This window comes from Martes martes (genome assembly GCF_963455335.1).
Source record: "Martes martes genome assembly, chromosome: 1".
Classification (NCBI taxonomy): domain Eukaryota; kingdom Metazoa; phylum Chordata; class Mammalia; order Carnivora; family Mustelidae; genus Martes; species Martes martes.
In genome coordinates, this window is record NC_137888.1 from 204,757,784 (window position 1) to 204,779,185 (window position 21,402).

Sequence of the window (21,402 nt, forward strand, 5' to 3'; positions counted from 1 at the left end):
GCCGAAGGCAGACACTCAACCAACTGAGCCACCCAGGCGCCCCTGATTAAAGTCCTTTTAAAAAGGAGCATTTTTGCATCCAACTGTCAGACTTTCCAAACGCTGCCCTTTTCACATCTGACCACATCAAAAAAAGACAATTCCTGCAAGAGGTCTGCCCGATTGATCACTGAACTCAACAGAGATCCTCCACTGCTTGACCATAAGCAGCAGTGCAGAGAGCTGATCCTTTCAGACCAAGGTCTCCTCCCAACGGCATGCTCACAGATTGACTTTGTATTTGGCTTGTTAACTTCTTACCCCTTGCTCTATCTTGCTTGTTGTATGACTTTGTCTTGTGCTTTGCTTTGTGTGACATCTATGAAGCCAAGATAAAATTGTAGTAAAATGTCAGTGAATTTGGAATCCTGAGTCTGCTTTATAATTAGGTTAACCTGGCTTTAAGACTGAATAGAGTTGAGATTATGGAAAGATACAACATGTGTATGTGCCTTCATAGCATGCTCACAATGGTAAGTTTGAACAAACAACCAGGTGACCTGATCCTCACTGGGGAAGGGTCCAAATCCAGGAAAATGATTTCTTCACAACCCACACTGACTCTGATATAATATCCATTTAATGTCTGCTTTGCTGTTACATCAGGCCCAAGAACTGAAACCACAAATCCATTTCCCTAAAATTAGCATTTCTCTGTGTGAATCATACTAACTCATATTTTTATAAATGAGTCCCTCCCCATGTGAAGGTAAAAACGAGAAGGAACCTCATCTTCCTTGCCCTGTGTTTTTTTTAAATTTTTTTATTTTAATAAACATATAATGTATTTTTAACCCCAGGGGTACAGGTCTGAATCGTCAGGTTTACACATTTCACAGCACTCATCATAGCCCATACCCTCCCCAATGTCCATTTCCCCACCATCCTCTCCCGTCCCCCCTCCCCCCCGCAACCCTCAGTCTGTTTCTTGAGATTGAGTCTTTTATGGTTTGTCTCCCTCCCAATCCCATCTTTTCATTTTTTCTTCTCCTACCTCCCCCCAACCCCCCCTGCCTTGCATCTCCACTTCCTCATATCAAAGAGATCATATGACAGTTGTCTTTCTCCGATTGACTTATTTCGCTAAGCATGATACCCTCTAGTTCCATCCACGTCATCGCAAATGGCAAGATTTCATGTCTTTTGATGGCTGCATAGTATTCCATTGTGTATATATACCACATCTTCTTTATCCATTCATCTGTTGATGGACATCTAGGCTCTTTCCACAGTTTGGCTATTGTGGACATTGCTGCTGTAAACATTCAGGTGCACGTGCCCCTTTGGAGCACCACGTTTGTATCTTTAGGATATATACCCAGGAGTGCAATTGCTGGGTCATAGGGTAGCTCTATTTTCAGTTTTTTGAGGAACCTCCACACTGTTTTCCAGAGTGGCTGCACCAGCTTTCATTCCCACCAGCAGTGTAGGAGGGTTCCCCTCTCTCCGCATCCTCGCCAGCATCTGTCATTTCTTGACTTGTTAATTTTAGCCATTCTGACTGGTGTGAGGTGGTATCTCATTGTGGTTTTGATTTGTATTTCCCTGATGCCGAGTGATGTGGAGCATTTTTTCATGTGTCTGTTGGCCATCTGGATGTCTTCTTTGCAGAAATGTCTGTTCATGTCCTCTGCCCATTTCTTGACTGGATTATATGTTCTTTGGGTATTGAGTTTGATAAGTTCTTTATAGATTTTGGATACTAGCCCTTTATCTGATATGTCGTTTGCAAATATCTTCTCCCATTCTGTCAGTTGTCTTTTGGTTTTGTTAACTGTTTCCTTTGCTGTGCAAAAGCTTTTCATCTTGATGAAATCCCAATAGTTCATTTTTGCCCTTGCTTCTGTTGCCTTTGGCAATGTTCCTAGGAAGAAGTTGCTGTGGTTGAGGTCAAAGAGGTTGCTGCCTGCATTCTCCTCAAGGATTTTGATAGATTCCTTTCGCACATTGAGGTCCTTCATCCATTTTGAGTCTATTTTCGTGTGTGGTGTAAGGAAATGGTCCAATTTCATTTTTCTGCATGTGGCTGTCCAATTTTCCCAGCACCATTTGTTGAAGAGGCTGTCTTTTTTCCATTGGATATTCTTTCCTGCTTTGTCAAAGATTAGTTGACCATTCCTTGCCCTGTGTTTAAATTTCAGGGGCCTGGAACACAGAAATCACTCAATAGTGTTTGATGGATGAATGGATGGAGGAGTTCAAAGGCATAGAGTAAGGTAGATAGACACTGAGCTGATTCTATTCACTGGACCCAGGCTGCTACAGGGCTCTGCTCAGTGATGAAATAACAGTACCGAGCACTTCCTGAACATTTGCTAAGTACCAGACAGCTTATACATTAGGCAGGTGCTATTACTATTGCTGTCCCCATTTTCAGACAGAGAATCAGAGAGATCCAGTCATTGCACCAGGGTCCCACAACCAGGAAGTGGCTCGCCAGGATTCCCACCTGAGTCTGTCTGGTGTGAGTCAGTGCCCTGAGACACAGAGCCACCCAAGCTACTACATGCAAGTCTATCTTTGCCTATCAGTCTGTGTTAAAGAACCTAAGGAGAGCTGAACAGTTCACACTGGTGGCTAGCTAGTCTTTGTTTAAAGAAGTAAACAAAAAGCCCCCAGAGAATTCAGTGGAGGTGATGTCTTGGGGTAGCAGGAGATTAGGAGAATTGTCTGAATCCACCACCTCCAGCCCTGCCCCCATGGGCTCAGAGCCCATCTGCCAGGGCCCCTGGGCTCCCTTCCTGGAGGACACAGAGAGGTGAACTGAGTTAGCCTCATCAGGAGTCAGTCAATGGCATGAAAGAGCACAATGGGACCCCTTCTGTGCACAGCCTGCCAAGTCCAGCTGGCATACCAATCCTTAGAAGCCAAGACCATGGTCATTACTGAACAAGTCACAGGATTTCAAGTGACAGCTGGGAACTCATTAAAAGTTGGCACACAATTCCCCATCTCCACTTCCTTCGTGGAATTTAAAGAGTCCCTAAGGATTGGCCACAGACCTGCAGGAAGATGAGTTTCAAAACACACCTCAAGGCTAGGTAAGTTCGGCTCACTCCAGAGGAATGGTCCCCAAAGATTTTTCCCATCTTAATTTCAAGTTCAGACATAGTGTTTCACTAGCACCAAGAAAAGTGGGTGGGAAATGGAGGTGACTGTTTTTTTGGCTCATGCACCAGTTTCCTGGAGCTCAAAGAGGTCAAGTTATACAACATACACCATGGCAGAACCATTGCCCACAAACCACGTGGTGCCAAGTGGCCATTGTGAACACTGCATGCTGCTGGACTCAGACAGGGACAAAGGTCTCCAGAGCTCTGAGAGCAGCTGAGGCTTCTACTTCCACGGTAATGGTCACTGCATTGCATTATAGTATTACCTGATCAACACCCTCCATCCTTCCCCACTAGACTAGCAACCTAAGAGGGTAGGACCAGTCTGAACTAGCTTAATATTGTGTGCCCATAGCTGGGTACCTAATATGTGGTCAATAAAACTGGCTGAGAAAACAAACTCATCTCTCATTACAACACTCCAGGAAGTATGTGAGTGGTAAAATCATTCTGAAATACAAATGGTTCATCCCTAATTTATCTGAAATTGACTTTTCAGGAGTGACTATGTGACTGCCATCCCAGGAGCCCATCTACCCTCTTGTGTGTATCCTAGCCAGTATTTCCTGTAGATGAGTTCCATCCCATGGCAGTTAGGGTTATGGTCTAGGGTCCTTTTGTGTGGATCCCTGTTTGGCTTTAAACCATCTTGAGCCACTCACTCCTCCTCTCCTGTCCAAGCCCTCTGTCACTTTGGCTTTCTTCCATTCCTGAAATGGACAATCGTCTTCCCACCTCACACCCCCAGAACATGCTGTTCTCTCTGCCTGATGCACCCCTTCCTCACACTCTGCCCGTAGAGGAGAAAGTCTCAGCTGAAATGCCCCCTTCTTCATAAACCCCTGCAATCTGCCCTGCTTTCATAGCCCACCACCTTCCCTTCCTCACTCATCTCATATTCTTCTCTAAATTCAATAATCTATCATCCACCATCTCCCCTCTACTGTCATGTGCACAGGGGCAGGCATGTCAGTCCTGGTCACTGTGGGGTCCCCACAGAGGGGCTCAGACGTTGCATACACAACTATTGGATACATGCTAGCTAGGGCTGGATGTCCTCTGAGCCAGAGATAAGAGTTATCTGGCCCACAGTGTTTGGGTACTGAGGCCAGTTATGCTTATCAAACCAACCACCTAGCGTGGCCTGTTCCGACTTTACCCAGCTATCAAGGAGCAGATCAAACATGACGCTTCCTCCCTCCATGTACCAACACACAGCCACCGAGCAAAATGAACAGGGACTTCTTAAACAAGACAATGACCAAGGATTTGAAGAGTTTTTCAGTTGACTTAACTGTCCAGTCTGTGGTTGAATATGAACACCATTCATGGTGTTCTAGTTTGTGCTAGAGATGGAAAGTGACTGGACCTAAGTGCTAACACTTAAAGCTACCAGGCAAGGGGGAAGAGACAAGCAAATGCTGAAATCATTCATATCCTTGGAGATAAATGTCATGAAGGTGCCGTAGACTCTCAGGACGCTATAGCCCCGGTGACTTCCCTGAAATTCACAGAGGTAAAAGGATCTGAAAAGGAAATCTACTGATAGTTAATGAGTCCTGCCATGTCCATGAGCCTGGGGTCAGATGGAAGACTCATAGGAAACTGCCCCCACATTCCTGGGGCCAGGAGTGCAGTGCCGTGTAGGCGCAGGACATTACTCTTGGGGATGGGCTGGGTCTGACCCGTCTCTCTGTCTGCAGCTGTGAGTACAGATTCCGGCACCCAGTGGGGGTTGATGAATGTCTAGGGTAGGTAATGACTAGGACAATATTTCTTGGTCACCCCTGCATCAGACCCAGTGCAGAGACCCAGAAATGCACAAATCCTGCCTGGCAGAATAGCTGAGCGAAGCTACAAGGCTGTGTTTCAAAGAAACATTGGTTTTGGTCATTTTATCTCCAGTGACCACAGACTGCTTGGCACACAGTAGGTGCACAAGAAATACCTGTGAGAAAAATGAAAGCACGGTGCCCACAGTTCAAGAAAAATGTTGAAATGGGTGCTGAGGTGGGTAGAGTTCACCTCGGCCGCACACCTACTGTGTGCCAGGCTCTTTATACACAAGTGTCTCTTCTCCTTATCATTCATCCCCATTTCATAAAAGAGAAAGTGAGGCCTAGAGAGGCCAAGCCACTTGTCCAGGGTCACAGCGCCCCCTTCCAGGCAGAGCTGGAAGATGCAGCTGAACTGAGACCTTGGGCTCCACTCCATCTCCTGGTTTCCTATTGACCCCCTTCTGTGACCTTAGCCTTATATCCTGACCTCTTTGGGCATCCAGAAGCAACACAAAGATCTTTCTTCTTAGTCCTGAATTCACTTCTTGGTTGAACGTCTGTTTCTGTGATATCCTTTCCCGACTTGAGTTGTGGCAGGAAATGCCCCAGATTGCCCTCACATTCTGGATCTTCTGCTGTGCCAGTGGGCTAGAGCTTAGAGGACAGTGTTGATGGGACCCTCAGTCCAGGCTGACACCTCCTTCCACCACTCTCCCCTGGACCCTACAAGGGTGGATCCAAGGTGCCTAAAGTCCCTTTACATTTTGACCCTGAATGATTTCCCAGACTCCCCCGACTCCATTCTGGGCATTTCTCCATGCCTTTTCTTAAGTTGGTTCCTTTGCCAGCCATTCCCTCCCTGACTCCGTGTGCCAGGGACTGTTCATCCTTCAGAGTTCAGCTCAGATGCCACCTCCCTCCTTTCCCACTGGCGCTGTAGGGTCTCGCAGCACTGTGCATGTCCTTCCTTCACTGTTTCCATTAATGCATTTGTACTGTGCATGTATTGTTCCATTTAATTTTTACCATTATGGGGGCTGAGAACACAGGATGCTCCCAGTGAGATGTCATCTCTGCCCTTGGGAGGTCTGGCGAAGTCTAGTGAGAGATTCAGACCCATAACCAGTGATGACAGCACCATGTGATGGGGGACTTCAGGGCAAGCTAGGAGTCAGACAGGCCCCTGGCCCAGTCAGTGGTGCAAGGACACAGGATAGGCTTCCTGGAGAGGGTGGCATGGGAAGTGGGGCCAGTTGATTGAAGCAGATGGGAGTGGGGCATGAGGGATGCAGTGGGATCTGGGGATGAGAGAGTCTGGTACACTCAAGAAATTGAAAATGCTCCCATCTCATTTTAGCCTACAGATACAAAGTAAGGGTGCTGTGTTGGAAGACGGAGAGGGAGCTGAGAGAGGAAACTGGAGAGGCCAACAAGGACCAGACTGTTGGCTGCAGTGAAGCATCTGGGACTAGGGAGCCATGGCTGGTTCCAAACAGAGGGGAAGATGGAATGTGGTTTGTTCAGCAGGATCCCTCTGATGCTGTGCAGGAAGCAGGTGTAGAGGTCAGACTTGAAGCAGAGAACTGAATCAGGACGGATGCTGTAGTGGGTCAAGATAGTGTCATACAGAAATGCATGCCCACTTGGAAGCTCAGAATGTGACCTTGTTTGAAATAAGGTCTTTACACATGTAATTAGAGAAGGATCTCGAGATGAAATCATGCTGCGTGCTGGGCCCCTAAATGCTGGTGTCTAATGACTAGTGTCCTTCTAAGGAGAGGAGAAGACATACAGACACAAGGACAAGTTCATGTGAACACAGGTAGAGATTGAAATGATGCGGTCCAGTCTGCTGGCAGCCACCAGAAGCCAGAGAGAAGCAGGGGTGATCCTGCCTCAGAGCCTGCAGAAGGAACGACCCTGCTGACCCCTGGCCCCCAGAACTGTGAGAGAGCACATTTCTGGAGTTTGGAGCACCCCAGTTTGTGGTAATTTGTCCCCTCAGGCCCAGGAAACTAATACAAGGACGGGTGCTGTCTTCTAGGTCAGATGTGTTCACACCATGCAGGGGGCCCGGATGTGAGAACATGGGCAGTGACAGGTGAGTGGACACTGAGCTGCACTGTGGCCCAAGCGCAAGGCAAGTCTGGTGCTGGTAACTGTGATGGTGTGGCACTGCCTCTCCCCCTCCCTCAGACCTCAGCCTGGAGCACCCTGGGCCCGGAGCAAGGACATGCCTTAGAGATCCCATCTCTGGCCCAATACCTCTGCCTCTGCAGAGGCCAGAAAGCAGCTGTCTTCTGGACCAGTCCCAGGGCCTGGGACCCAGGGTTTGTCCACCAAAGCTCTGAGAACCTGTGCTGTCCTCTCTGGGATAGCCCCGGGGTGCCTGTTTGTGGGGTGTGGATGGAGCCTGAGCATTGGGAATTGAGTGTGCCTAGTCCATAATGCATGAGAACAAACGAGTATTCTCAGAGGGTATGGGAGGGACGCCAGCCTCCTTTTGTATTTCTTCCTCTGTCTTGTCACCTCTGTCTCCTGACTTAAACGTCCTCTGCACAGCCCAGCTGGGAGGCCTTAGGGAAAGTTTGGAGGCTCCATGTACAGCTCTAGGTGAATCTCAGGGGAGCTTCTGGAAGTCTCTGGAGTCCTGTTGCTTCTCCCCACCCCCCACCCCCACTGGGGCTATGATGGTGGCCCCGCCCACAAGCTGAGTCAGCAGCCCGCCTCCCCCTGGGAAGCCTTTGGAAAGCCACTGGAGTACAGCTAGATAAAGTGCAGGTGCAGCCTCCAGCCCTGCCCACCACGCTTCTGAGCTCTTGGTGTTGAGTGCCAGTGAGGGGACCCTGGGCTTCCTGTGCGACGCCCCCAGACCGCTCCCCGCTGCCAACAACAGAGGCGAGTGTGTGCCCCTGGGTGTCTTTCAGGAGGAGGTGATGCAAGCGCGGGATGCAGGGAAAGACTGTGGGTAATACGAATGTTGGGGTGGATCTTGGGACCCAGAACCCGGCCCAACGAAGTCTGAAGCAAACGGTGCCTGGGCGGAGACCTCTAATCCGGGAATCGCGCATCCGGGCTGGGCTGTGTGGGCGCACAAGTCCATGCGCGTGTCCTGTGCACTTCCTGGCTGTCGCTGCAGATCTTAGCGGGAAGGTTGTGTGTCAGGGACACCAGCGTTAGTCACCATCTTCCTGCTTGTGCTGTGTCCTACTGTGAGAGTGTAGGTCTGTGTGCACCTGCAGGTGTGCCTGTGTGCACGACTCTGCTCTCGCGTGGGTCCATCCGCGCAGCCGGGTCTCCGCATCTGTGTGGTGCGCCAGGCTGACAGCAGGGCTCAGGTGCCTGTGGGCCTGCTCTTTGCTTAAGGCAGCTGCGCCTGTGGGGATGGGTGGCAAGTGGAATGCAGGTATGTGGAGGTGTGGGGCCCGCCCACATGGAGGTGTTTGTGAGACACAGGGGACACCCAGATCCCAGTCTGTGAGACAGGAGGCTGACCACCCCTGAGAAGAGCTGTTCTGAGGTGCTTCTCCTTCTGTTCTCACACACACCCGGGCAGAGGCTCAGTGGCTGCCCTGGAAGGCACAGGTAGGCTTGAGGGCAGGTGGTGGGTTCTTCCTCCCTCATCTCCCCTCTGGCCCTAGACACTCACTCTCCGAGTGAGTCCCTGAAGGGACAGGCTGGGCTGTGAATCAAGGGAGAGACAACTCAGAAGTAAAGGAGGGCCTAAAAAGGCCTGTTTCGCTTTCTTAAAAAAATGGGGCAAAATTCACATAATATAGAATTAACCATTTTGAATTGAACAGAATATTGGCATTTGGCACATTCATGATGTTGTGCAATCACCACCCCTTTCTAGTTGTCAAATATTTTCATCACCCAAAAGGAAACACTGCCTTCATTAGTAGTCACTTCCCCATTCCCCAGGCCCCTCAGCAAGGGCTCCAGCCCCTAATCTACTTTTTATGTCTATGAATTTGCCTATCTTAGGTATTTCACATGAAAGGAATCAGGCGACCTTTTCTTCAGAAAATCTTTCATGCCTGGCTTTTTTTCACAAAGCATAATGTTTTCAAGTTTCATTTATGATGTAGCAAGTGTTCATACTTTGTTGTGTAAAAAACACAACAGAAGATTTATGATCTTAACCATTGTTAAGTATGCAGTTCAGTGGTGTTAAGTATGTTCATGTTTTTGTGTAATAGATCTGCAGAGCTCTTTTCATCTTGCAAAACAGAAACTCTACACCCATTAAACAAAGCTTTCCATTTCCCACTCTCTGTAGCCCTTGGCAACCTCCATTCAACTTTGTTTCTATGAATTTGACTGATTTAGGTACTTTGGATAGGTGGGATCATACAGGATTTCTCCTTCCTGGGGACTGGCTGATTCCACATAGCATAAAGCTTCATTGGTGTTATAGCATGAGACAGGATTTCCTTTCTTTAAGGTAGAATGATATTCCATTGTACGGATATATCACACCTTGTTTATCCATCCATCCACCAATGAACAATGGGGCTATTACCACCTCAGGTTTATTGTGGCTAGCGTTGCTCTGACCAGTAGTGTGCAAATATGTCTTCCAGACCCTGCTTATGCTACTTTTGCATATCCATCCGGATGTGGGATGCCTGAGGCATAGGTAGTTCTATTTCTAATTTTTAATTTATAGATGGAAAACCATTCATACTGTTTTCCATAGCTCTTGAACGACTGTGCTATCCCACCAACAATGCAGATTTCCAATTTCCCCACCTCCTTCCCAATTTAAATGGCACAACTGAGTGCCATTTAAACATAAATAAAGGTGTTGTGCCACCAACACCTCTATTTAGGTCCAAGACATTTCTCCATTCCTGAAGGAAATCTACAACCCATTAAAAGTTCACTCCCCATTCCATCCTCCTCCCGTTTTCTGGCAACTGCTAAACTGCTTTCTGTCTTAATGCATTTGCCTATTCTGCATATTTCAAATAAATGAACTCATACAATATGTGGTCTTTGTGGCTGGCTTCTTTCACTCAGCATATTGTCTCAGCATGTTGTAATGTGTGTCTGTACTTCATGCTTTTGTATGCCTCAAAGATACTCCGTCATATGGATATACCACTTTTTGTTTAAACATTCATCAGTTGATCCATCCTGCATTGTTAAAAAGGTGTTGCATTTTTGCATCACGTCTGTTGGTGGCAGAGAGAGGAAGACAGAGAGACAGAAAGACAGAGAAGTAACCCTGGATGGAGCAGATGCTTGGAAGGAGAGCTGTCGTCACAGGGAGCTGGGGCAGATGTGAGTCTGTTGCCTCTTGGAGAAGGGTAATGGAGATCCCACAGCTGCGAGCCTTGGTTGCTCCACGAAGCAGGCGTTTGGGGATAGGAGAGTGGGTAGGGCTTGAGGAGATGGAAGGAGATTCAGTGAATTGCATTGGTACCTGACCAGAGATAGAGTGCCCAGCAGGGGTGGGAGAATGTGATCTGGTGATGCTGGTCAGTGCCACATCTTTGTGGGGGACTCACACAAGTAGGACCACACAACAATAGTACCTAAGAGCTGAATATGCACACCTCACCTTAGTGCCTCTACAGCCCTATGAAATAAGGAATATTATTCCATGTTCCCAGTGAGCCAGTAAGGGGCACTGCTGACAATTAAACAGAGGCTACATCCTCTCCATGCCACACAGGAGAGGTACCCTCCAGCTGACGATAGCAATTAGGGAGTAGTTTGCACTTACAGTTCAGGATGGATTTTGAATCACAGAGTTGGAGAAAAGCATGGAATGGCCAGCATGCTCCAAGGCAGGAAAGTCAGGAGGTTGTGCATGGAGTCAATAATAGTAATAACAGTAGTTGTAGTTATTATTATTAGTATTATTTTTACTGCATTCTCACTATGCTCCAGGGCCCACCCTACGCACTTGAGGCTCATGATGTTCCATGAACCCCATGCAACTCCCAGGTGCAGTGACAGTCATTATGAGCATTGGGTGGCGGGGGGAATGGCCATGGTCTGCAGGGTGAGGGTCCCCTCTTCCCCCGGGAAGTCCTCTGGCCTGGGCTCAGCTTGGACCTGGAGCTCCTGCCCACCAGGTCGCCTTCGCTCTCTCTCCACCCAGGGATGGCTGCCACTCTGGGTCTAAACCACAGCTCCGTGTCTGAATTCATCCTCGTGGGCTTCTCCACCTTCCCACCTCATCTCCTGCCCATCTTCTTCCTGCTGTTCCTGCTCATGTACCTGTTCACACTGCTGGGGAACCTGCTCATCATGGCCACTGTCTGGAGCGAGCGCAGCCTGCACACGCCCATGTACCTTTTCCTATGTGCACTGTCCATCTCTGAGATCCTCTACACCTTGGCCATCACCCCGCGCCTGCTGGCCGACCTGCTATCCACCCGTCGCACCATCGCCTTTGCAGCCTGTGCCAGCCAGATGTTCTTCTCCTTCACATTCGGCTTCACCCACTCCTTCCTGCTCACTGTCATGGGCTATGACCGCTACGTGGCCATCTGCCACCCCTTGCGGTACAATGTGCTCATGAGCCCCCGTGGCTGCGCCTGCCTGGTGGCCTGGTCCTGGGCTGGTGGTTCAGTCATAGGGCTGGTGGTTGCCACCGCCATTTTCCACCTCACCTTCTGTGGACCCAATGAGATCCACCATTTTTTATGTCATGTGCCCCCTCTCTTGAAATTGGCCTGTGGAACAGATGTACCAATAGTGGCCCTAGGTGTGGGGCTGGTGTGCATCACCAACTTGTTGGGCTGTTTTCTCCTCATCCTCCTCTCCTACACCTTAATTGTGGCTGCCATCTTGAAGATCCCCTCTGCTGAGGGCAGGCACAAAGCCTTCTCCACCTGTGCTTCCCACCTTATTGTGGTCATTGTGCACTATGGCTTTGCCTCAATTATCTACCTCAAGCCCAAGGGTCTTCACTCCCAGGAAAGCAATACCCTGATGGCCATCACCTACACAGTCCTCACGCCCTTCCTCAGTCCCATCATCTTCAGCCTAAGGAACAAGGAGCTGAAGACTGCCATGAAGAAGACCTTCCTCAGCAAACTCTATCCCTCCAACATTTAAGTGGCCAGTGTGAAGGTGGTTTTAGAAAAAGGTAGGGGGCGCCTGGGTGGCTCAATGGGTTAAAGCCTCTGCCTTCAGCTCAGGTCATGATCTCAGAGTCCTGGGATCAAGCCTCACATCAGGCTCTCTGCTCTGCAGGGAGCCTGCTTCCTCCTCTCTCTCTCTGCCTGCCTCTCTGCCTACTTGTGCTCTCTGTCTGTCAAATAAATAAATAAAAATTTTTTAAAAAGAAAAAAAAAGTAAAGAAAAAGGTAGAAGGATGACCGTAGCCTCATCTGTGAAATGGGTTAACAGTGACTACCGAGTATGATTGGTAAAAATATGTGACAACACCCATATCATGGCAGGTGCTCAATAAATGTGAACTTTTCTTCTTCTTCCTCCATTGGTTTCTTCCTCCATTATTTGTAATCAAACAGCTTTCTTGAGATATAATCCACATGCCATAAAATTCACCCATTTAAAGTACACAATTCAGTTGGTCTTTAGTATATTCAAAGTTATGTGATCATCACCACTATCAATTTGAAACATTTTTGTCACCCAAAAAGGTAACCCCTACCCATTTATTCCCCATTTCTTCCCCAGCTCCCATAACTCCCAGACCTGGGAAACCACTTTTTTTTTTTTTTCAGAAAATTTTGTTTAAATTCTTTTATATTATTTTATGTTAGCCACCATACAGTACACCATTAGTTTTTGATGTAGTGTTCCATGGTTCATTGTTTGCATATAACACCCAGTGCTCCATGAAATATGTTCCCTCCTTAATACACATCACCGGCTAACCCATCCCCCCCCCCCCGCATCTAAAACCCTCAGTTTGTTTTCTGGAGCCCATAGTCTGTCATGGTTTATCTCCCCCTCTGATATCGTCCCCCTTCATTTTTCCCTTCCTTCTCATAATGTCCTCCATGCTATTCCTTATATTCCACAAATAAGTGAAACCATATGACTTTCTCATTAACTTTCTCTACTTGAGTTATTTCACCTAGCATAATCTTCTCCAGTTCTGTCCATGCTGATGCAAATGTTGGGTATTCATCCTTTCTGATGGCTGAGTGATATTCCATTGTATAGATGAACCACATCTTCTTTATCCATTCATCTGTTGAAGGACATCCTGGCTCCTTCCATGGTGTGGCTATTGTGGATATTGCTGCTATGAACAATGGGGTTCATGTGACCCTTCTTTTCACTACATCTGTATCTTTGGGGTAAATACCCAATAGTGCAATTGCAGGGTCAGAGGGTAGCTCTATTTTTAACTTCTTAAGGAATCTCCACACTGTTTTCCAAAGTGGTTGCACCAACTTGCGTTCCCACCAACAGTGAAAGAAGGTTCCCCTTTCTCCATATCCTCTCCAACATTTGTTGTTTCTTGCCTTGTCAATTTTTGACATTCTAACCGTGTAAGGTGGTATCTCAATGTGGTTTTGATTTGAATCTCCCTGATGGCTAATGATGATGAACATTTTTTCATGCGTCTGGTAGCCATTTGTATGTCTTCTTTGGAGAAGTGTCTGTTCATGTCTTCTGTCCCTTTTTTGACGTGATTATGTTTTTTGAGTGTTGAGTTTGAGGAGTTTTTTTACAGATCTTTTTAGAAGGACTTTCCATGTGACATCAATTGTAAGGCTTCCTCCTTATCTGCTTATGAAACCTCTAGTAATGTATCATTGTCATGACCTTGCTGAGCTGAATCCGTCAGGTGAATGCCTCTCTACTGGATCTCACTTGAAAGTGGACATAGGAGGAAAGTCTCAATTCCTTGGGAATCTATTCCTCTTCACACTGTCTTACGCTGAAGTGCAGTGAAGAAGACAAATGCAAAAGGGGGCATTATCAATGCTACAAGTGGAATTCTCTCAAAAAACCTGCTCTTTGGGGCAGGCAATCAAACCAACCATGAGAGAAGAGATGTAGGTGGTATTTCCAATGTGCAGTTATCGCTGCTTCTGATATCAACCACTCTAACTCAGGAATCTTCATAAAGTAGCAAAGCAATATCTAGCTCCTTGGGTCCCCTGTCCTGGAATGAATCTCTTCTCAAAATTCTGTTTTTTATCTGTATTTTGAAAGTTGTATTCTCCTTTCATGCATAGTACCCAGTTCTCCTCATTACTCAATTTTTTAAAAATTTAAATTCAATTAGCCAAGGTATAGTACATCATTGGTTTTTGATGTAACATTCAATGCCTAATTACCCAACTTTTACTGGTGAATTGTCTATGTGGGTTGGTAATTTGACAAATGTTAGCAGCATGTGATCTCCTTGACAGCTCACCATCTTTATATTGATTCCCTTTAGGTTTTTCCATTACCATTGGCTGGGAAACCCTTAAGGATGACTTCAGACATGGAGTTGTGGTGTAGGCCCCACATGCGGCCATCTCTGCTGGGGAAGGAGGTAAGAAGGCCCAATGGACATGACTCAGGTTCTCCACTGAGCCCTGCCTGGGAAGACTTCCTGGACATGTCCCTTACACCTTTTAACTGTAGCCCCTCCCTTTGCAACATGGTGTTCATAGTATTGGTCTGTGCTTCAAAGAGCTATTTGGGGTTTATATAAGATCATGCACCTCAAATGCTCAGCATGGGTCCTGGTGCATAGTAAGAATTCAAAATAATATTAATAATTGTTATGACTACTATTCTAAAATCCCAGTGGAAGGAGCTCAGGGTCTATATTCAGCCACACCTGGGTTGAGTACTACTTCAGAGCTCATCAGGGCCTCCAGCCATTTTTCTCAGTAGGAAGGGTAAATTCAAGAAAAAAAAAAAAACAAGTCTAGTCTTTCCTTAAAAAATTTATACTGTGATCGCTAATAAAAAATTTGAATCGGAACAATCTGGTGCTGGTTGGCATTCTATCTTTGAAAGGATAATGCACATCTCACATCACTATGCCCAGTATGCTTGCATCAACTCTGAGCTGTGTGCAAGCCTTAGTAAATATTACATGGTGCTTTTTCCTTTTATACAAAACTCTACCATGTTATCTGCATGAAAATCTGTTTAAAAAATTTGAGCTTAAAACCACTGCTCAAAAACCCCAAGCCTACCTTGGGTTGGTTCCTTATCTCTTCCTATAATAAGTCTCTAAATATCTATTCATATTATAATGTAATATTATATGTTATGTAGTATTATATTTCATTAAATTATTATTATATTACATGTTATAATCACATTAATATATAAAAACATATACTGTGTTATTATGTTATGTTAATAATTATTGCATTTTATAATAATTAGATTATATATTATTTGTAACAACCATATGTTATATAAAAATGCATAATTAATAAATAATTATCAATAATAATATGCAATAATATACATTACATGTAATAATATATGCATAGTATATTAATATATAGTACAATATATTAACAGGTTATATATTTATCAATATAATTATTTTATGAAATTATATAAATTATATTTATATATTGCTATATAATATATATCATATAATATAAAATATACACTATATATTATCATATTAATATATATACCATATTACTGTAGTATATTATGTTATATATACTATCATATAGAGTATCATAGTATATAATATATACTATACATCATTTTTTAAATAATTTTTTATTTTTTAAAATTTTCAGTGTACCAGAATTCATTGTTTATGCACCACACCCAGTGCTCCATGCAATACGTGCCCTCCATAATACCCACCACCGGGCTCACCCAACTTCCCACCCCCTACCCCTTCAAAACCCTCAGATTGATTTTCAGAGTCCATGATCTCTCATGGTTCACCTCCCCTTCCAATTTCCCTCAACTCCCTTCTCCTCTCCATCTCCCCACATCCTCTGCATTATTTCTTATGCTCCACAAACAAGTGAAACCATATAATTGACTCTCTGCTTGACTTATTTCACTCAGCATAATCTCTTCCAGTCCCGTCCATGTTGCTACAAAAGTTGGATATTCATCCTTTCTGATGGAGGCATAATACTCCATAGTGTATATGGACCACATTTTTCCTATCCATTTGTCCGTTGAAGGGCATCTTGGTTCTTTCCACAGTTTGGCAACCATGGCCATTGCTGCTATGAACATTGGGGTACAGATGGCCCTTCTTTTCACCGCATCTGTATCTTTGGGATAAATACCAGTAGTGCAATGGCAGGGTCATAGGGAAGCTCTATTTTTAATTTCTTAAGGAATCTCCACACTGTTCTCCAAAGTGGCTGCACCAGCTTGCATTCACACCAACAGTGGAAGAGGGTTCCCCTTTCTCCACATCCTCTCCAACACATGTTGTTTACTGTCTTGTTAATTTTGGGCTTTCTAACTGGTGTAATGTGGTATCTCAATGTGGTTTTGATTTGAATCTCTCTGATGGCTAGTGATGATGAACATTTTTTCATGTGTCTGATAGCCATTTGTATGTCTTCATTAGAGAAGTGTCTGTTCATGTCTTCTGCCCATTTTTTGACATGGTTATCTGTTTTGTGTGTGTTGAGTTTGAGGAGTTCTTTATAGATCTTGGATATCAACCTTTTGTCTGTACTGTCATTTGCAAATATCTCCTCCCATTCCGTGGGTTGCCTCTTTGTTTTGTTGACTGTTTCCTTTGCTGTGCAGAAGCTTTTGATCTTGATGAAGTCCCAAAAATTCATTTTAGCTTTTGTTTCCTCTGCCTTTGGAGACATATCTTGAAAGAAGTTGCTGTGGCTGATATCGAAGAGGTTACTGCCTATGTTGTCCTCTAGGATTCTGATGGATTCCCGTCTCACGTTGAGGTCTTTTATCCATTTCGAGTTTATCTTTGTGTATGGTGTAAGAGAATGGTCGAGTTTCATTCTTCTACATATAGCTGTCCAATTTTCCCAGCACCATTTATTGAAGAGACTGTCTTTTTTCCCCTGGATATTTTTTCCTGCTTTATTGAAGATAATTTGACCATAGAGTTGAGGGTCCATATCTGGGCTCTCTACTCTGTTTCACTTGTCTATGTGTCTGTTTTTACGCCAGTACCATGCTGTCTTGGTGATCACAGCTTTGTAGTAAAGCTTGAAGTCAGGCAACGTGATGCCCCCAGTTTTGTTTTGTTACATATACTATCATATACAGTATCATAGTATAAAAGATATGCTATATATAATTTAATATATATATTGTTTTATATAATGGAAGAATACAATTATAGCATACTACAAAATATATTCTAATTGCACTAGGTCATTATTTACTCACTAAGTTGAGTTTTTCAGGCAATTAACAAATATTTTTTAAGTATCTACTATGAGTCAAGCATAGTAGGGCTATAATGGTAAGCAAGACAGAGACCCTGACCCCAAGGAGCTTACAGTCTAATGGGGAGATTCACGGGGGGAATAGAGTACCCATGTGTACTGCACAGCAATCATGTTATTCAAAAAATAATTCACATGAACTACAGTGAAGTGCAGATAGTAAGGTCTCTGAGCCATGTGAAGCCTGCAAAATGTTCTAAGAGTGTCAAAAACTGTGGTTTTACCTTTTTTCCCCTACTGGCAGTGTGACTTTCCACACATTCTATGGACGTGAAGGACTCAGCAAATAGAAGAGTCATAAGTACAGAGGGAGGCTGGGTTCTACAGGTCCTAGCATGGGTACGCTACAGCTGCACGGTCATATGTGTCCTCACACACATCTCAAGGGCCTTGCTGCCAATGAGCAAATCCTGCAGCCGGGCTATCAGGACTCCTTCATCTTTGCTGATGGACTTCCAAGGATACTCAGCCCTTCTCATGAGTGATCGCAATGCCCTAAGTCTTCTCCATAGAGAAGAATGGCCTAAGAATCTGGCTTGAAAATAATTTGTTCATGAAACATTTGTTTCATGAAACAAATCACATAGAATGACAGGATGTCATTCCCCAAGTCATTTTTCTAGGGCTACTGTAACAAAGCACATAAACCTAGTGACTTAAAACCACACACATCTATCCTCTTCTATGCTGGAGGCCAGAAGCCAAAATCAGGGTCACCAGGTGTGAGTCAAGGTGTGAGCAGGGCTGTGTCCTTCCGGGGATCCGGAGGAGATTCTGTCTCCTGCTTTCCCAGCTGCCAGAGGCAGCAGGCATTCCTTGGCTCAAGGTTCCTGGCTCAGCTACACCAATCCCTCCTTCACATCACCTACTTCTCTCTGTGTCTGACCCCTCCTGCCCCCTTTTAGAAGGATATTTGCAGTTATAGCAAGCCCATCTGGATGATCCAGGGCAATCCCTCTGTCTCAGAGGATTAACTACATCTCATCAGCATGCAGTCCCTTTTGCTGGGGAAGGGAACACAGTCACAGGCTCTGGAAAAGGACCTTTAGGTGTGATGGGTTGGCATTAGTCATTAACATCAATAATTATAAAATAATGAAATGGAACCCCAGGGTCTCATTGTCAGTGCCAATGTGACAAGTGTCACAAAGTGTCTCCATAACTCTCCTGGAGTCAGTGTTTCTCTCTGGCTGTGTGAAGGGGTGTGTGTCTAGGGCTGTACCTGCCCTCCCACCCTGAAGGGTGTCTATTCCTTCTAATGACAGCCTTCCTCTCCCAGTCAGGACCACACTTCACTCTGCAGGCACCTGAGAGAGGTACATTCCTGATCATCAACTGCACAGACATGCAGATTGTAATGAATTCCTGCTTCACCACTCCACGGCCCTGTGTCTGGGGACAAATCATCTCTCACATTTGCGTTTACTGTTTTACAAAAATGTGAATAGGAATAGATTTGAGTCATATATAAATGTTTAGAAATAATAATTTATTTTGTGACGTAGAAGAGTGAATGCATAGGAAACCCTTCCCACAACATTTGGCAAACTGCAAGGGCTCCTATGTGACAGCCATTCTTGCATTTATTATTATAAAACACCTTCTATCCGCAGCCTAAATATCTGGCCACAGCTTTGAGCATGAACTTACACCAAGAAAAGATCCTTTTCTTGGATGTTTAGATATATGGTATTCCCAAACCCCAGCATGGAACTCAGACAGATGTAAAATTTCATGTGACTCCTTCATTCATGGGTGACGTTCTGCAACATTTCTAATCTGTAAAGAAGGTACCCATACCCTGATCTCTCTTTGTGCCATCCTGAGATACTACTGCGCCCTCCAACACATCCCCCAGATAGATTCAAGTAAAACACAGGAATGAGAAATTGATGTTTCACTGAAAGTAATGTGGGGAAGAAGGGAAAAGGATTTCTATAAGATGTCAGATAGCAACACACTTTTAACATTCTGTGTGTTTTCATATACTGAGCCCTCTCCTCCTCCACTCCGACCTCCTCTCTAGTCCGTCCCTTTCTTCCTTGTACTTTTCACTTCATATTCTGACATCCTTCACTCAATTCAGATCAGTATAGAAAAATTCCCCTTGGATCTATCACCTACAGACAGAAGGGACTAGACAGAGTCAACTACCTTCATGGAGACAAATAGTTTATTCACTTTTTTGTACATTTTCATATTAAAGGGTGACTATAAAGCACTGGACACAATGCCCCACCCCCAAAAAGCTGCAATATTGGTGGCATTCATTATTATGCTGATTTATGTTTATACTTATGTTGGAGGAAACAAAGTCTTTCCTGGTTTCTCCATTCAAGAAGAACCATTGGCTCCAGTGCCCAAAAACATCCATATGATGCCCCGCTCTGGCTCATAGGCAGAAAACACATTCTTAGACATAGGCAATGGTATGGACTTCATCTCACAGAGGAAAGAACAAGAGATGATGATCGCTAGTTCCTATGCAAAAGGGGGCAAACAAATTGAAGAAAAACAAATATGTAGCATGCTCTAACACCTATGCATGTGTCCAACCATACCTTTCAGTATTTTCATATATTAAATCTCTACAAAAGTCCTGTGGAGAGATTCATCATTATCCCCAGCCCAGCTATCCTATTTCCTGACCATCAAACTGGCTATCAAGAGCTTAGGGGATTGAATTTTCTCTGGAAACTTCTCCTTATGGCATTCTTGAGCTCCTTATTCCTGAGGCTGAAAATGATTGGGCTGAGAAAGGGAGTGAAGACTGTATAGGTAGTGGCCATCAAAGTGTTACTGTCCATAGAATGGGGGCCCTTGGGCTTGAGGTATATAATGGACGCAAAACTGTAGTGCACAATTACCACAGTGAGGTGGGACACACATGTGGAGAAGGTCTTGTGCCTGCCTTCAGCTGAGGGGATCCTCAATATGGCGGCCACGATGAAGACATAGGAGAGCATGATGAGGAATAAACATCCCATCAGAGCTGTGACACACACCAGGATCACACCCAAGGTGACAGAGGAATTCTCATTCCCACAGGCCAACTTCAAGAGAGAAAACACGTGGCAGAGAAAATGGTGGATGACGTTAGACCCACAGAAGGTGAGATGAAAAACTATCAGGGTCACCATCATCCCCATGACTGAGCCACCAGCCCAGGTCCAGGACACCAGACGGGCGCAGGTGTGGGTGCTCATGAGCACGTTGTAGCGCAGGGGGTGGCAGATGGCCACGTAGCGGTCATAACCCATGATCATGAGCAGGAAGGAGTGGGTGAAGCCGAATGTGAAAGAGAAGAACATCTGGCTGGCACAGGCCACGAAGGTGATGGAACGGTGGCTGGAGAGCATGTCAACCAGCATGCGAGGCGTGACAGCAACAGTGAACAGGATCTCGGAGGTCGACAGAGCACACAGGAAGAGGTACATGGGTGTGTGCAAGCCGCGCTCACTCCAGACAGTGGCCATGATGAGCAAGTTCCCCAGCAGCGTGAACAGGTACATCAGCAGATACAGCAGGAAGAAGATAGGTAGGAGATGCTGTGGGAAGTTGGAGAAGCCCACGAGGATGAATTCGGACACCATGCTATAGTTCTGACCAGCCCCGGATGCTGCATCTGCTCAGATCGCAGAGGGAAAGAAGGCGACCAGAATAAAGATCATGAATCTATATAACAATATACCCTAGAAAATATACAAAATGGAGGAACACAGATGCAGTGTCTTAAGATTGGGAAAATGACAAGGATACTCACTGTTTCTGCTGTTCTTCAGCATGGAACTGAAAGACGTGAGTGGTGCTCTGAGAAAAGAAAAAGAAAGAAGGTATGTAAGGATTGGAAAGGAAGAGACTGGCTTGTCCACCCAGAAAAAGCAAAAGAATGAAGTCAGAACATATCACAGTGCGACAGAGCACAGAGCTGTAGAAGACAAGATCTGCTTCCAAAAAAAACAGTATTTCTCATAGAATTATACCAGTAGTCATCAATCAAAGTATGAATTTGAAATTAAAAGTAAGATACCATTCCCACGAGTGACACAAAGTATAAAGAAACAGCTCTCTAGCATTTTGGTCTGGCGATTGCTTTACGCTCAA

The 21,402-nt window shown here is 45.2% G+C and overlaps 2 protein-coding genes across 2 annotated transcripts; one reads left to right on the top strand and one right to left on the bottom strand.

Moving 5' to 3' along the window:
- Positions 1–11,047: 11,047 nt before the first annotated feature.
- LOC308349028 (olfactory receptor 10H2-like) lies at positions 11,048–12,007 on the top strand (the record flags this gene model as incomplete). The annotated part of the gene is made up of 1 exon (XM_080813573.1): positions 11,048–12,007. One exon carries the CDS (start codon positions 11,048–11,050, stop codon positions 12,005–12,007), a length of 960 nt encoding a protein of 319 aa, XP_080669699.1.
- Positions 12,008–19,961: 7,954 nt separating this feature from the next.
- Positions 19,962–20,891, bottom strand: LOC308349036 (olfactory receptor 10H3-like; the record flags this gene model as incomplete). Its single annotated transcript, XM_080813584.1, has 1 exon — positions 19,962–20,891. The coding sequence occupies one exon, from the start codon at positions 20,889–20,891 to the stop codon at positions 19,962–19,964; it is 930 nt and encodes a 309-aa protein (XP_080669710.1).
- Between the last annotated feature and the right edge of the window lie 511 nt (positions 20,892–21,402).